The sequence below is a fragment of the Rhipicephalus sanguineus genome, chromosome 1, assembly GCF_013339695.2.
Source record: "Rhipicephalus sanguineus isolate Rsan-2018 chromosome 1, BIME_Rsan_1.4, whole genome shotgun sequence".
Lineage (NCBI taxonomy): Eukaryota > Metazoa > Arthropoda > Arachnida > Ixodida > Ixodidae > Rhipicephalus > Rhipicephalus sanguineus.
In genome coordinates, this window is record NC_051176.1 from 112,208,078 (window position 1) to 112,223,168 (window position 15,091).

Consider the following 15,091-nt stretch of genomic DNA (forward strand, 5'->3'; position numbering starts at 1 on the left):
TCTGCCTTCGTGAAAGGCAGGGTTCATGTTTCTGGGTAGCGGAGGTATCTTTATTCAACCAACTAGCCCACTTTTGCACGCTATTGTAATACATTATTGTGTCTAATACTCCATAGCACACGCGTACAGGGGCGATAAATGGCACATTCAATAAATATTACACGAACTGGACTGATCAAAATACGCAAAAATTAAAGCACCTTATTTTCTATATGCACTGCCACAATCCAAGCGCAAAAATGGACATATAAGTAGTATACAGCGCCATTGTCGAGTACACAGCTGGAAATACCTCACACAAAGGTGAAGTCTGTTTGAAAAGATTTAGAAAGTAAATAGAGAAAGAAACGTATACATAAAAATAATGGCTACTCACTCTAATACTACTAATTTTTTACGCACGCCGTGCGCCATGCACGCCTGCCAAAATTGCCGTGTAAGCGAAAAAGGATGCCCATCGTCTGGATTGTACGTAAAAAAAATCGCCTGAAGTAACTAAAGCAAAGCCTAAAGGCTGCAAGCCGTTTTTTCTTTTTTTTTTCTCAGTCGCAACCGAAAACGAAATTGCGTGTGCTGAGAACGCTCAGTGGAGGGGCACGCAAAAAGTCGCGCCCTGGAGCTTTTCTCCTCCGGTGCGTCTGCTTCAAGACCACTTAACTAGACTACGAAAATTAAACGCACAACTTCTCTTGAGCGAAGTGCTTCAGCTGACTGCTGAAGCACTTCGCGCATGTAAGTTAAGGTGCCAACTCTGATCACGTATTCTATAGTTGGTAAGCCGAAGAACAAATACAAGCTCAGCCATCGCTGTACCACCCACAGAGAATTTCCACAATTGTTCCATCCAATTGCACTTGCTCATTCTCGTGGCGTCAAGCGCTTAGATAGTGTTTCAGCTAGTTGACTTTGTCACACAGAAACAAGTTCGTGTCGCTGGTTAGGTAGAAGACCTTAATGTTTAATGATTTCATGAGGCGCTGTGATATTACTGCTCATCCAAAACATAAAACTTTAGTTAGGAAAGAAGAACCTTTAATTCATTATATGTGTAGCATTTACCTTGGCAGATAAAAAGTACTTACGCTTCGAACGGAAACAAGCTAGAACAACTGCTTCACACAGTAGAATGGCAAACGCGCCGCGGTTTTGTGGTGGCGCCTACAATTTTTCTTAGCCCCGCCGCGGTGGTCTAGTGGTTATGGCGCTCGTCTGCTGACCGGAAGGTCGCGGGATCGAATCCCGACCGCGGCGGCTGCATTTTCGATGGCGGCGAAAATGTTTGAAGCCCGTGTGCTTAGATTTAGGTGCACGTTAAAGAAACCCAGGTGGTCGAAATTTCCGCCTCATAATCATATCGTGGTTTTGGGACGTTAAACCCCAGATATTATTATTATTACAATTTCTCTTAGTGTGTAATGGAATATAGAACACTGTAGCACGCACCCGTGTTGATGGGGTAGCGGCCGGTGAGCAGCGCTGCCCTCGACGGCGTGCACAGAGGCTGCGCATAGTAGCGGCGCAGACGGATGCCGTTCCAGGCGAGGGCGTCGATGTTTGGCGTGCGGATCTGCGGGCAACCATGGTAGCTCACGTCGTTCCAGCCCTGCATGCATCAAGTATACGGAGACTGAAGGCTCTGCAATGTCAGACTGACTGTTCCTTCACTCACAAGTGATGTACGTCAGAATAATGCCGTGGTTTTGGCATGTAAAAAGCCTCAGAGACTGATTTTAATTCTTACAGCAGAGCTGTTATGGTCGAGGCTTGCCGTGTGTCGTAGATATGAAGAGATAGAAACTGAAAGAGAGAAATAGATAGCAAGGAAAGGAAGAAAGAGTGAAAAAAATAGAAGGCGAAAGAACGACTACAGAGACAGAGAAAGAAAGGGAAGAAAGAGAGAAAAAGATAGAGAGACATAAAACAAATAGACATGGAGAGAAAGAGATGGAAACACACAGACTAAAAAAAGATTAAAAAAAGAAAGCAAGCATAGCCATGTATAGTATAGTATAGTATAGTATAGTATAGTATAGTATAGTATAGTACAGTATAGTATAGCAAAGGGTGGGAACGAGACAGATGAGGATAAAAGCCTAGCCAAGCCAGGACCAGCTATGTGTGCCCATCAGCTCTGCTGTGACCCAGCCTCGCGCGACTTAGTGCAAGCTGCGCTAATATTTTTTTTTCATTTACAAATGAAATGGATTAGTTTTAAGTTGCGAACATTGTCTGTGGTGTGGTGATGTAACGTGCAGTTTTGGGGGAATTGATGTTTAGACTATTCTAGCAGCATGCCAGCCCTCCATGACTTGTTTCGGCGGCGGTGATACGGTGGGCCGGTACATTGCTTGAATGATAATCGCATTATCGTCGATACTCGTTGCGAGATTACTTATATTATTATTATTATTATTATTATTATTATATTATTATTATTATTATTATTATTATTATTATTATTATTATTATTAGTAGTAGTAGTAGTAGTAGTAGTAGTAGTAGTAGTAGTAGTAGTAGTAGTAGTAGTAGTAGTAGTAGTAGTAGTAGTAGTAGTAGAAGAAGAAGAAGAAGAAGAAGAAGAAGAAGAAGAAGAAGAAGAAGCTGTTGTTTTACAGGTCCGAACATAAAGGCGAGAATGTGCGACACAAAAACTGCATTCTTGTCGACACCGACACAAACGTTTTTATACATGTCAAACACTAACAAAAAAAAATGAATATATATATATGTCATTCTTCATTGTTAGTTAACGTAACTTAACGAAAGAATTTCTTCTTTGGTTGGAAGGAGGTACAGCGCATGGTACCAAACTTTGCAATAGTCTTGTAGCAGCCTGTGACCCTAATTAACTAACCATACTCTACTATAGCAACCACTACAGGAAAGGAAATAATGAAAGAGAAAAGGACGAAGTAAAATTCTCAACAAAGGCTACAAGCAGGACGTTTCTTGGAATTTCTTCTTTAACATCGAAAGCAGTCCAAACGGTCCGCTATTATTACGGTGTGTGTTGCAATCAGTTCCACTGCACGCAATCTGATTGGGATGCGCCGCAACCGGTTGCAAAGTGGACCATCGCCTGAGACAGCGCTGAATGTGAGTTTGCTTCGGTAACGGCAACACAACTGTGGCGTGTATTGACATCGTAAGGAGAACATGTACTAAAGAAAAATATTGACATTACGCAATATGAAATTCGCCATCTGCCTTTCGGAAATTCCGGTGATACATGAACGTACTCCTTGGCTTGCATAAACACTTATTAGTGATTGCCGGGGTTTTACCCGCCAAAACCGCGATATTATTATTAGGCACGCCGGGGTACTGCGGATTAATTTCGGCCAAATGTTTTTTTTTTTTTTTTTTTTTTTTTACGTGCACATAATCTAAGCACACAGGTACTGTTCATAGCATTGCGCCTCCACCGAAACATATAGCCGCCGTGGCCGGGAATCGAACCCTCGACTTCGAGCTTAGCAGCGTGACACCTGTGGCGGGTTTCATAAACTCTGCCAGAGCATGGATGTTTTGATGGGCATAATATTAGTGATCCTCTTTAACGCGATAAAGAGCTCGTTTCGCAGAAATTCCGGTGTTGGCGTCGATGTCGGCGTCATTGGTTGTGAGCGAAAAATCACCATCTTGTCCGTGACCGAAAAATCGAGAAAAATGCAAATAAAATAAATAATTAGAAACTTCCGTTCGAGTGAGAATCGAAGCCAGGCCGTCTGCGTTTCAAGCAGGTGTTCTACCACAGAGTAACGCTATTGCTTGAAACTGCTTCGGAAAAAGAAAAACGCTGTATGGATGTCATGTACTGGAAGAAGTCAACGCATGTAATACTGCGTGGCAGAAGCGTAGAATCACGCCAGCTGTCAAAACTTGTGAATTAAAGGCTCACCCATTACAAAGCCGTGTTGTCTTACGGACACGTAGTGGGCCTTTCGCTGATTCGCAAAAGGAAGAATTATGGCGTAGTGGGCACTTAACAACTGTACTCGCAGTAGGAATTCTAGGATATTTTGAAACGGCCAATGTTACGCGCACAGTCGTTCGTTTCCTTACGGCACGGTTGAGGAGCTTTTTTTTTTTTTTTTCGTGGGCGCCGCCATATTGCCTACCGGGCGGCGCCGTCTCTGGTCTGGCAACCGACTGGCATGTGCGAAGCTCCGCGCTTGCTTGTATTACTTGTATGGAAGGTACGCGTGCGGCGTGCGGTTGCAGTTGCAGTCGTTTATTTTCGCTCTGGCGAGTGGAATCTCGTATCAAGTGATGCAGTTTAGGTAGGAAATGAGTCTGTGAGACGTCCTGAAAAGGTTTCATTCATTGAGAAGTGGTAACCCGCGCAAGTATTTCGACTCGTTCTAGCTGGGCAAGCAAGTGCTAACACTTCGGGGATACAGTGATTTTTTTGTTCTTGGTCTGTAATATTTTAGCTATTTTCGTTCACTGTTTGTTTATGCTGCGCCGAACCGAGTACCGCTCGTACATGCAGTTGTGCGTGAGCGCACAGTCTCGATTTCGTGGCGCGGACGGCGTCTGTTTGTTGCTCACAAACTGTCGGCACTCTTGTTCCTCAACTTTTAAGTGACCGCTTATTACTCGCTAGTTTATTGTCCACCGGTGCGAACAAAATGAGAGCTGTTTACGGGGAGGCGCTGGTACATAAATACGAGTCTGATGTTTACATGCCGGCACTCTTTTGCTTTTTTTCTTTTGAGAGTCGTGACATTTGATAGGACTTCGGCGGCGATAAGTTGGAGATGGTTGGAAAGTTTCATCGGTTGGTGAGGTACCAAGAGCGCCCGGGCTCGAGTTTATGATCGGCATCGGAGGTGATTCGTGTTTATTTCTTTTTTATAACTCCGTCTACCAGATGTACTCCTTTTGCGAAATTCTTACTGTCGTTCGCAAATCGAAGCAGCAAAATTGGCAGCTATAGAAAGACTAGACAAACATAACAACGTGGTTTTTGTTTTGCGCTTAGAAAAGAATTAACTAGGTTCATTGTATATCACTGCGCGGCTTGTCGAACACGGTTCTTGACCACGTAAAAAATTGTCTTCCTGAGGTATACTACACACGCAGCGACAGAAATTTCTATCGCTGTTTATCTTTCTTTCTTTCTTTCTTTCTTTCTTTCTTTCTTTCTTACTGTTCGGCTTTTATATCGCACATTGTTTACGATACGCTTTCTTACGGAAACCTCACGACAAGGACCTGCAGGTAGTGTTCAGTGCATGTTCGGGCTTTACAAGGCCGGCGCAGCGCACAAATGAAACGTATGATGCCGGTTACCCTGCTGCGAAGTGAGGGATTTCTCGTCCGTTCTAATACCGCTACATAAACTGCAGCGATCACCGTGTTGAGCCGAGCTACGAGGCTAATTGTTAGGCCTACCACCATCATATTAAAATATAATAATAAAACGAAGCGGAAACAACCCAGGTGGCTACTCGAGTGCACGGTGCTTAGATGTTTCGCGCTTTACCGGACAGGGCCGTATTTGACGCTTATGTTTGTTCGCCTACCTGGCAATATCCGATTGTCATTGGGACACTAGGTATGGAGGATATATTGCGGCACTTGCCGATTTAGAACATGTAACGTGACACAAACGGTGTACCTTGAAGAGTCCGCAACCGCGAACACACCGCGCCTGGAGATACACGTCGCATACTTATTCAGACAGCAGTTTCCCATTTTTCTTTAGTTATTAGAACAACCAAAACGGCCGAGTTGACGGTCTTGTTGACCTTTCTCTGGCTGACAGGGCAATAAAAGAGAAGAAAATCCACAGGAAAATCCTAAAACACGCAAAAATTGTTCGACAATGACACTCATCCAAGCACCAGCCCGCACACTTCGCGCAGTCGCGCACAAGCCAGAGAGGAGGAAGGCGGTGGTTGCCAGTCCGGTCCTCCTCGCCCGATGCAGCGGTCTTAAGGCTAGCAGTTGAGAAGGCGATGTGCACGGGGCCCAATTACGCTATCGCGTTCTACTCTTGAAGGCGAAGCTCAAGCGTCCTCCAAGTGTTTTTTTTTTTCTTTTCTTTTCTTTCTTTTTCCTCGGGAGCCTGCAGCCCACGTAAGGAGCGTGTATGCTCACCCTGCATACAAGATTTCATGTGGATGCTGAACGTGTGGCATGCCTGATTTTCAGATGTATTGTGTTTAGGAGGCACTGTTTCTTAATTCATGTATTAGCTAACCAGTGTAGGTATTCTCATCGTAGCCAAGCGCAAGCGGAGGAAGGAAGATCCCAAGCTCCGAGCGAGGGAAGCCGAAGCTAAACGTGAAAGGATTGTATCGGGAAAATCGTGAAAGGATTGTATACCCGAGTTTGAAAAGAGGCATGCCGAACCTCGGCGTCGTTGTGACGCGGTAAATCAAGTGAATAATGCTCGTGAAACGAGGGAAAATGAACAGCGAAACATGGGAAGGTAATAGCAATACACAGAAAAGAAATAGCCTCACGGAGGAAAGCACCAGTTTTGCTGTTTAGCCTGCCTTCACGAATTGGAGCAACCAGGGGCGTAGCCAGGGGGGGGGGGGTTCAACCCCCCCCCGAAATTTTTCAGTTTTGCTTGCGTATATATACACGCACACATACAAACATACGCACGAACATACATAAAATATAATTGACCCCACCCCCCCGAAAAAAATTTCTGGCTACGCCCCTGGGAGCAACAGCAATTTTTTTTTTATTTGGGCTTGTCAGAGTAGTAAAGTTACTTACTTTGAATTACTAGTATTTCCCTGTAGGCAGTAAACGTAAGAAGCATAAAGTGTCATGGTAGTAAAATTACCAACTTGACAATTGCGCTTGCTACCTCAGTTAGTAATGACCACTACTCTTTTTTTAGGAGTGTAGAAACTCCAGTGGTATCTTCGAAATATCCTAATGGCCTTTAGCTCTACGCCATACGGTGGCACTATAGCTAGTGGTTCTCAATCTCTTTCACCCACGGTAAAGCAGACTTTAGGGAACAAGGCGTAGCCTCATATCCATTTAAACGGTCACAGTAACCGTTTTAGTGCAAGGCAAGTTTGCATCGACTTCTTCCCCGCTCGTCGTTGTGCTTGTGGTGTAGTGGTTATCACATCCGCCTAACACGCGGAAGGTCCCAGGTTCGATCCCTGGCAGGCACATGTTTTTTTTTTTTTTCAGGACGCATATGTACTGAAGGTTAATCATCAGTTTGTTGCGTGAGAAAGAACATGGACCTCGAGAATAATCTTGGCATGCAGTCGTGGGCACACCACTGATATCTTCGAAATATCCTAATGGTCTTTAGCTCTACGCCATACGGTGGCACATATATCCAGTGGTTCTCAATCTCTGTAAAAGGCGAAAGATTAATACCCCTGCCCAGCTAATGTATCTATTTATATGGATATATCTCCTGACTGCCCGGACTGTGGGTGTGTTTGTACATTTGAGCACATGATGTGGGACTGCCCCACATACCCAAGGAACTCAAGGCGCAAATCATCCCAAGACAAGGGTTTTATTCCGCCATCAAAAGTACGGATCGTCACCGTCAGCTTCGGGCAATCCAAGGGGCCCACGACGCCGCGGGCAGGTACTCCCTGCCTGTTCCAACGTGGGAGCGGCCCGCAGGGGGCTCGGGGTAAAACCCGGCTCTCCTCCCTCGGTGTAAAATAAAGTTTATCTATCTATCTATCTATCTATCTATCTATCTATCTATCTATCTATCTATCTATCTATCTATCTATCTATCTATCTATCTATCTATCTATCTATCTATCTATCTATCTATCTATCTATCTATCTATCTATCTATCTATCTAACCCACGGTAAAACAGACTTTACGGAACACGGCGTAGTGTCATATCCATTTAAATGGTCACCGTAACCGGTTTAATGCAAGGCGACTTCGCAACGACTTCTTCGCCGCTCGTCGCTGTGCTTGTGGTGTAGTGGTTATCACATCCGCCTAACACGCGGAAGGTCCCAGGTTCGATCCCTGGCAGGCACATTTTTTTTTTTCAGGACGCATATGTACTGAAGGTTAACCATGAGTTTGTTGCGTGAGAAAGAACATAGACCTCAAGAATAGTCATGGCATGCAGTCGTGCGCACACCACTGATATATTCTAAATATCCCAATGGCCTTTAGCTCAACGCCATACGGTGGCACATATATCCAGTGGTTCTCAATCTCTGTAACCCACGGTAAAACAGACTTTACGGAACACGGCGTAGTGTAATATCCATTTAAATGGTCACAGTAAACGGTTTAGTGCAAGGCGACGTCGCAACGACTTCTGTACCGTTCGTCGCTGTGCTTGTGGTGTAGTGGTTATCACATCCGCCTTACACGCGGAAGGTCCCAGGCTCGATCCCTGGCAGGCACATTTTTTTTTTTTCAGGACGCATATGTACTGAAGGTTAACCATGAGTTTGTTGCGTGAGAAAGAACATAGACCTCAAGAATATAGTCATGGCATGCAGTCGTGGGCACACCACTGATATCTTCGAAATATCCTAATGGCCTTTAGCTCTACGCCATACGGTGGCACATATATCCAGTGGTTCTCAATCTCTGTAACCCACGGTAAAACAGACTTTACGGAACACGGCGTAGTGTACATCCATTTAAATGGTCACAGTAACCGGTTTAGTGCAAGGCGACGTCGCAACGACTTCTGTGCCGTTCGTCGCTGTGCTTGTGGTGTAGTGGTTATCACATCCGCCTTACCCGCGGAAGGTCCCAGGTTCGATCCCTGGCAAGCACATTTTTCTTTTTTTTTCAGGACGCATATGTACTGAAGGTTAACCATGAGTTCGTCGCGTGAGAAAGAACATGGACCTCAAGAATAGTCATGGCATGCAGTCGTGCGCACACCACTGATATATTCTAAATATCCCAATGGCCTTTAGCTCTACGCCATACGGTGGCAAATATATCCAGTGGTTCTCAATCTCTGTAACCCACGGTAAAACATATTTTACGGAACACGGCGTAGTGTAATATCCATTTAAATGGTCACAGTAACCGGTTTAGTGCAAGGCGACGTCGCAACGACTTCTGTGCCGTTCATCGCTGTGCTTGTGGTGTAGTGGTTATCACATCCGCCTTACACGCGGAAGGTCCCAGGTTCGATCCCTGGCAGGCACAATTTCTTTTTTCAGGACGCATGTGTACTGAAGGTTAACCATGAGTTTGTTGCGTGAGAAAGAACATAGACCTTCGAATAACCATGAATTCGAAGGTCGCAGGTATGGTCCCTGCCGGCGGAAAATTATCATTTCGTCAACTTTACTTTCGTCACATTTATATGCTAATTACTACAGATAACGCCCCCTATACTTTCCTTGGCGTTATTGTCTGTTAGTTCTCATTAATATTGTGTCTAACAAAGAAAAACGATCCCTTAAGAGTCATGTATACCTTCCTTCATTACATAGGGGAGTGGGTTGCTACAGAAAAAAATTAACAAGAAGCAGTCAGTACAGTTAATTCATACAAATAAAGCTTGCATAATACAGTGTTAGCTAATACAGCGCATAACCTAATTATACAGTGTTAGCTAATTCATCAAAGAGCCTAATCATACAACGTTGCTAATAAATCACGGAACATGTGGTTATCATAATAGTAATTATAACAGTGTCCCCGGGTAGTCTGTTCCACTCCTTTGTCGTACGAGGCGAAGATGAATTAAAGCAAGTTTTTGTGCGGCACAAGGGAATACCTGCTTCGTGATGGTGATCGATGCGGCGTGATATGTGTTGTGGGCGAAGGAGTAGTTGGTCATGCAGGAAAGAATGGTGATACATGTTGTGAAGAAACCTTCCTACTAGATGCTAAAGAAGGAAGCGCAAGGGAAGTTTTCGCGGCTGAGATGCTCGCAGCTCTGTTAAAATTAGTCGACATAAAACGAACAGAGTTATTCTCGACAAGTTCAAGGGAAGTTACTGCATTGTCATAGCTGGGGTCCCACCCGGCTGTAGCATCATGTATTTTAGAGCGTGTATTATAAAGCTGCAATTTTCAGCCACATGGAGCAGTAGAAAAGTTACTTCGCAAATAGCCAAGCATGCGGTTTGCATTGTTAATAGAGTGGAATCTAGTTGATACGTTTTTCAAGGTGACCGGAAAATAAAACGTATTATGCAAAAATCGTATCAACCAAATAGGTTAAAAAAAATGAGGAAAATATGCACATTCTCTCAGCAACTCACTTTGATTGGGCCACATCAAAGTAGCAGGCTATTTTTCGCTGCATTTCTTTTTAATTTTCAACGTCTAAGAGTAAATTCTTGAGAAAAGTATTGCCCTGTATTCTGAAATTCTTCGCCTGGCGCATCATCATCATTGGACGCAGCGGCAGCGATTTTTTCGCCGTAAAACCGACGCTGCTGCGGCCTCAGCGGCTCTGCAATTTGCACACCGTGGCTTGTTGGAATGCGGTTTGAGCTAGTATATCGAAGAACAAACGTAGGATTTCTTGATATATCGGTCAAGATCCACTTTCGCAGTCGTATTATTCAATTTTGGGGGAAAATGTGATCGTATTAAACGCATGCCAAATGCATTCTTTCCAAGGGACGTAGGCTGGGAGTATACGGTAAAGGTGATTAAGCCGAAAAACGTAATATGCAGAATCGTATAAACGAAATTCCACTGTAATATGTATTCAATATGTAGCGGCCAGCAGTTTGAATTAGCCGTGATTTGAACTCCTGCAGATACTTGTAAGAGTTAACAGAGTCCAGAAGAATGTTATTAAGGTAGTAAAGAGGTGGACTATTGGGAGTTCTACATACACACATGACTTTGCACCTTTTAATGTTTAGGGCAATTAAACATTTTACACACCAGTTAGATATAGCGTGAAGGTCAGACTGCAATACGTTAATGTCGTTGTCGTTCGTAATTTCTCAAAAAATAGCACAGTAGTCCGCAAAGAGATGAATGTTAGATAATATAAATGATGAGAGGTCATTAATGTAAATGAGAAACAACAGGGGACCTAAGTCAGAACCTTGCAGAGCGCCGGAATGAACTTCGCGAAAAGAAGAATTGTGGCAGTTTGCAGTAACGAATTCGTGATTTGTTGGTAAGAAAACATTGAATCCAATTTATTAGGTTATACCGTCAACGTATTTAGCAAGCGCAGTTAGTAAAGTAACAGTCTATGGCAAACCTTATCAAAAGTTTTTGAAAATCTTGAAAAATGCAGTCAGCAAGCAGTGATTTATCAAGAATCTGATGTAAGTGATGAGTATAGGATATTAACAGCGTTTCACGTGAATATGTTTTGCGGAAGCCATGTTGTGCTGATGTGAAAAATGTATTTGATTCTAAAAAAATGACTAGGTTAGTAAATATTATATGCTCGAGCAGTTTACGACAAATACTAGTTAGAGAAATAGGACGGTAATTGGTTGAACAGTTTTTATTACCGGATTTACGGAGTCGAGCGACTTTTCCGATTTCCCATTGACTATAGTAGACATATCCATTGACTGTTGAAAAATTTCAGTTCGTATAATGGAACTGTAAGAACTAGTGCTTTAAAAAATGTTTGTTAATACCATCAAAAACAGAAGAATCATCCTTAAGTGCTTCAATGAGTTGTACAACACCAAGACGTTCAATAATCACTGGTGACATGGGTAAATAATTGTGTGAACTTGTAATAGGTAATTCGTTATGGATATCCACAGAAAAGCCAATGATGATAGATTTGTTCAGAACAGCAGCGCAATCATTACCATAATCATCATCATCATCATCATCCTGACTACGCCCACTGCACGGCAAAGGCTTCTCCCATGTTCCGCCAATCAACCCGGTCCTGCGCTTGTTGCTGCCACGTTATACCCGCAAACTTCTTATCTTATGTGCCCACCTAACTTTCTGTCCCAACCTCACCCTTTTGCCTTCTCTTGGAATCCAGTAAGTTACTCTTAATGGCCAGCGGTTATCTTGCCTACGCGCTACATGCCCTGCCCATATCCATTTCTTGTTGATTTCGACTAAGATGTCCTTAACACCCGTTTGTTCCCTGACCCACTCTGCTCTCTTCTTGTCCCTTAAGGTTACACCTATATCAATTTCCTTTCCATTGCTCGCTGCGTAGTCCTCAGTTTAAGTTGAACCCTCTTTGTAAGCCTCCAGGTTTCTGCTCCGTAGGTAAGTACCGGTAAGATGCAGCTGTGATATACGTACCTGTTGAGTGATAGTGATAAACTACCATTCATGATTTGAGAATGCTGGCCGCATGTGCCCCACCCCATCCTTATTATTCTAGTTACTTCAGTCTCAGGGTTCGGCTCCGCGGTTACTACCTGTCCCAGGTTCGTAGCCAGAGGGGGGGGGGGGGCAGGGGGGGCCGGGCCCACCCCCGAAATTTTGATGACACGTGGTGTTTTATCGAAAATAAATCATGAAAATATGCGTTTTTCTCAAATAGTCAAGGTTTTTAGCAAGTGCCCCCCCACCCCGAAAAAAATTCCTGGCTACGGGGCTGACCTGTCCTAAGTATCCTTTACGAATTCCGGTGGCTCGCTACCTTTCGCAAAGCGCTGTTCTCTTCCAAGACTGTTCCACATTACTTTAATTTTCTGCATATTAATTTTCAGACCTATACCGTTCTGCTTTCCTTGTCCAATTCAGTAATCATGAGTTGAAATTCGTCCCCTGAGTTACTCATCAATGCAATGTCATCAGCGAATCGCAAGATGCTCTCCATTAACTCGTATCCCTAACTCTTCCCAATCTAGGGCCCTGAAGGCCTCCTGTAAGAACGCGGTGAATAGCATTGGGGAGTTCGCATCTCCCTGCCTTGCACCCTTCGTTATTGGGATTTTGTCGCTTTCTTTATGGAGGACCATGGTGTCTGTGGAGCCGCTGTAGATTTCTTCCAGAATGTTTATACATGGTTCGTTGACGCCCTGATTCCGCAGTGCCTGCATTACTGCTTATATCTCGACCGAATCGAATGCCTTCTTGTAATCTGTGAAGGCTATAGATATAGGAGTTGGTTATATTCCGCGGATTTCTCTATCACCTGATTGATAGTGTGAATGTGGTCTATTGTCGAGTAGCCTGTACGACATCCTGCTTGGTCCTTTAGTTGATTGAATTCTAATGTTGTCTTAATTATATTAGATATACTATCTTTGTAAACAGCTTGTAGACAACGGAGAGTAAGCTGATCGGCCTGTAATTTTTCAAGTCCTTGACATCCCCTTTCTTATGGATTAAGATGATATTAGCATTATTCCAAGACTCTGGTACCCTCACCATTAAGAGACATTTCGTATACAATGTGGCCAGATTTTCTAGCACAATCTGTCCACCGTCTTTCAACAGATCTGATGTTACCTGATCCTCACCCTTGGCTTTGCCTCTTCGCATTCCCTCTAAGGCTTCCTTTACTTCCCATGTCGTTACTGGTGGGATGTCCACTTCCGCTGGCCTACTACTACTTCTTGCATTATCGTCCTGGTTGTCCCGGCTACTGTACAGATCTCTGTAAAACTCCTCGGCTACTTTATCTATCCTATCCATATTGTTAGTGACTTTGCCTTCCTTGTCCCTTAGTGCATACATCTGGTTTTTGCGTGTGCCCAGTCTTCCCTTCACCGCTTTGAGGCTGCGCCCGGTCTTTATAGCATGCTTAATTCTCTCCATATTATATCCTCTTATGTTGGCTACTGTACAGGTGCCCCAAAAGTAAAACGGAGCACGCGAGCTGTGGCCAAACGGGGCGAAACTGCATGCCAGCGCGCTCTATCAGGAGACGAGCTGCAGATAGCGAGAGTGCGTCGGCATATCCGACTGACCCATCCCGATATTCTGATGCTCGCCTTATCGTCGGCTCGAGCGACGCCGCGCTGCTACCATCACTGCTCGTCGGGGGAGCTTCAATGCTTTATGCATTTGTTTGCCCGTGTCGTGGCGGAATCTTAGGAGGCATGCGCTTTTAGCATCGCCAAGAATGCCACCACTTTTGCCCCTGGCACTCAGTGATGGCAGTAGCGCGGCTTCGCTCGAACCGGTGATAATGCGAGCACTAGAATATCGGGATGAGTAAGCCGGATATGCCGACACACTCTCGCTATCTGGAGCGCATCTTCTGATAGAGCGCGCTGGCATGCAGTTTCGCCCCGTTTGGCCACAGCTCGCGTGCTCCGTTTTACTTTTGGGGCACCTGTACATCTGTTGATTAACTTCGAAAGCGTAATGGCCTTCACCAATATGGTTACCTGATGAATCAATAAAGGGAATAAAGGGAAGGTTGTCGTATAGTGGGTTAAAGATTCGCAAAATTTTTTTTGCGTTAGTTTTTAACACAGGCGGCAAAACGTTAGTAACAAAGTTATCTTTAGCGGATTTCAGTGCGGCTATGTAGATGGACGATGCAGATTTGTAAGCAGCCCAGCGCGGGTGGTTGGTATAGGCAAACAAATGGCGGCACGATGAAAACGTTTATTTCGGATAGATAGTACGTTTCGACGATAGACAGAAAAGTTTCGGTTAGATATAAGCATTGTGTTCATGGCGCACGCTCGTTAGATGTGATGATGCGGCTAGGGATATATTCACATGCTAGACGATCTGCTTCAGCTGCAAACATATATCCCAGTTCAACTGCAATGAACGGGTATCAAAACTCCTTAAAAAGATGTCTAGAAATGTGCTAGTTCATTGTTAATCGTGTCAAAGTTTCCTTTCCTGCAGTCCCGTATCTTTTAAATGCGAAGCATTTCTTAGCGAACCTCTGGCACTTTGAGCGTTTCTATCTACGTATCTATCTATATATATATCTATCTAGCCGACGCCTGGGTGCTCTCATGGTCGCCTCCTTAACTTGGTGAAGACCAAAATTTGCATGGGAGGGTAAGATGATTTGACGAATATGATTGCCGGGTCATGACATGAAAAACATGAAAATCATGTCGCGTACATCGTCAAACCCTTTCCACTAGACACGTGTGGCACATACCCGTTTACCACGGGCCGCGGTGTACGGGTATGCGCCACAGGTGATTGACAGTTTATATCTACCCAGGAACGGCGAGAACGGACATTGGTAACTGAAATGC

General features: G+C 44.2%; 1 protein-coding gene and 5 non-coding genes across 6 annotated transcripts in view; 5 read left to right on the forward strand and 1 right to left on the reverse strand.

The window, feature by feature from the left end:
• The window catches only part of LOC119396287 (arylsulfatase J-like), a 48,719-nt gene that overhangs the window by 20,265 nt on the left and 13,363 nt on the right, over window positions 1-15,091 (reverse strand). Inside the window, exon 2 of the mRNA XM_049415902.1 lies at window positions 1,444-1,603. Coding sequence (XP_049271859.1) covers window positions 1,444-1,603 — 160 coding nt within the window. The remainder of the gene's footprint in view (window positions 1-1,443; window positions 1,604-15,091) is intronic.
• On the forward strand, window positions 7,082-7,154 carry Trnav-aac (transfer RNA valine (anticodon AAC)). The gene has a single exon. It is a non-coding gene; the product is annotated as a tRNA-Val (tRNA).
• Window positions 7,934-8,006, forward strand: Trnav-aac (transfer RNA valine (anticodon AAC)). Its single transcript has one exon. It is a non-coding gene; the product is annotated as a tRNA-Val (tRNA).
• Trnav-uac (transfer RNA valine (anticodon UAC)) lies at window positions 8,313-8,385 on the forward strand. The gene has a single exon. It is a non-coding gene; the product is annotated as a tRNA-Val (tRNA).
• Window positions 8,694-8,766, forward strand: Trnav-uac (transfer RNA valine (anticodon UAC)). The gene has a single exon. It is a non-coding gene; the product is annotated as a tRNA-Val (tRNA).
• On the forward strand, window positions 9,077-9,149 carry Trnav-uac (transfer RNA valine (anticodon UAC)). The gene has a single exon. It is a non-coding gene; the product is annotated as a tRNA-Val (tRNA).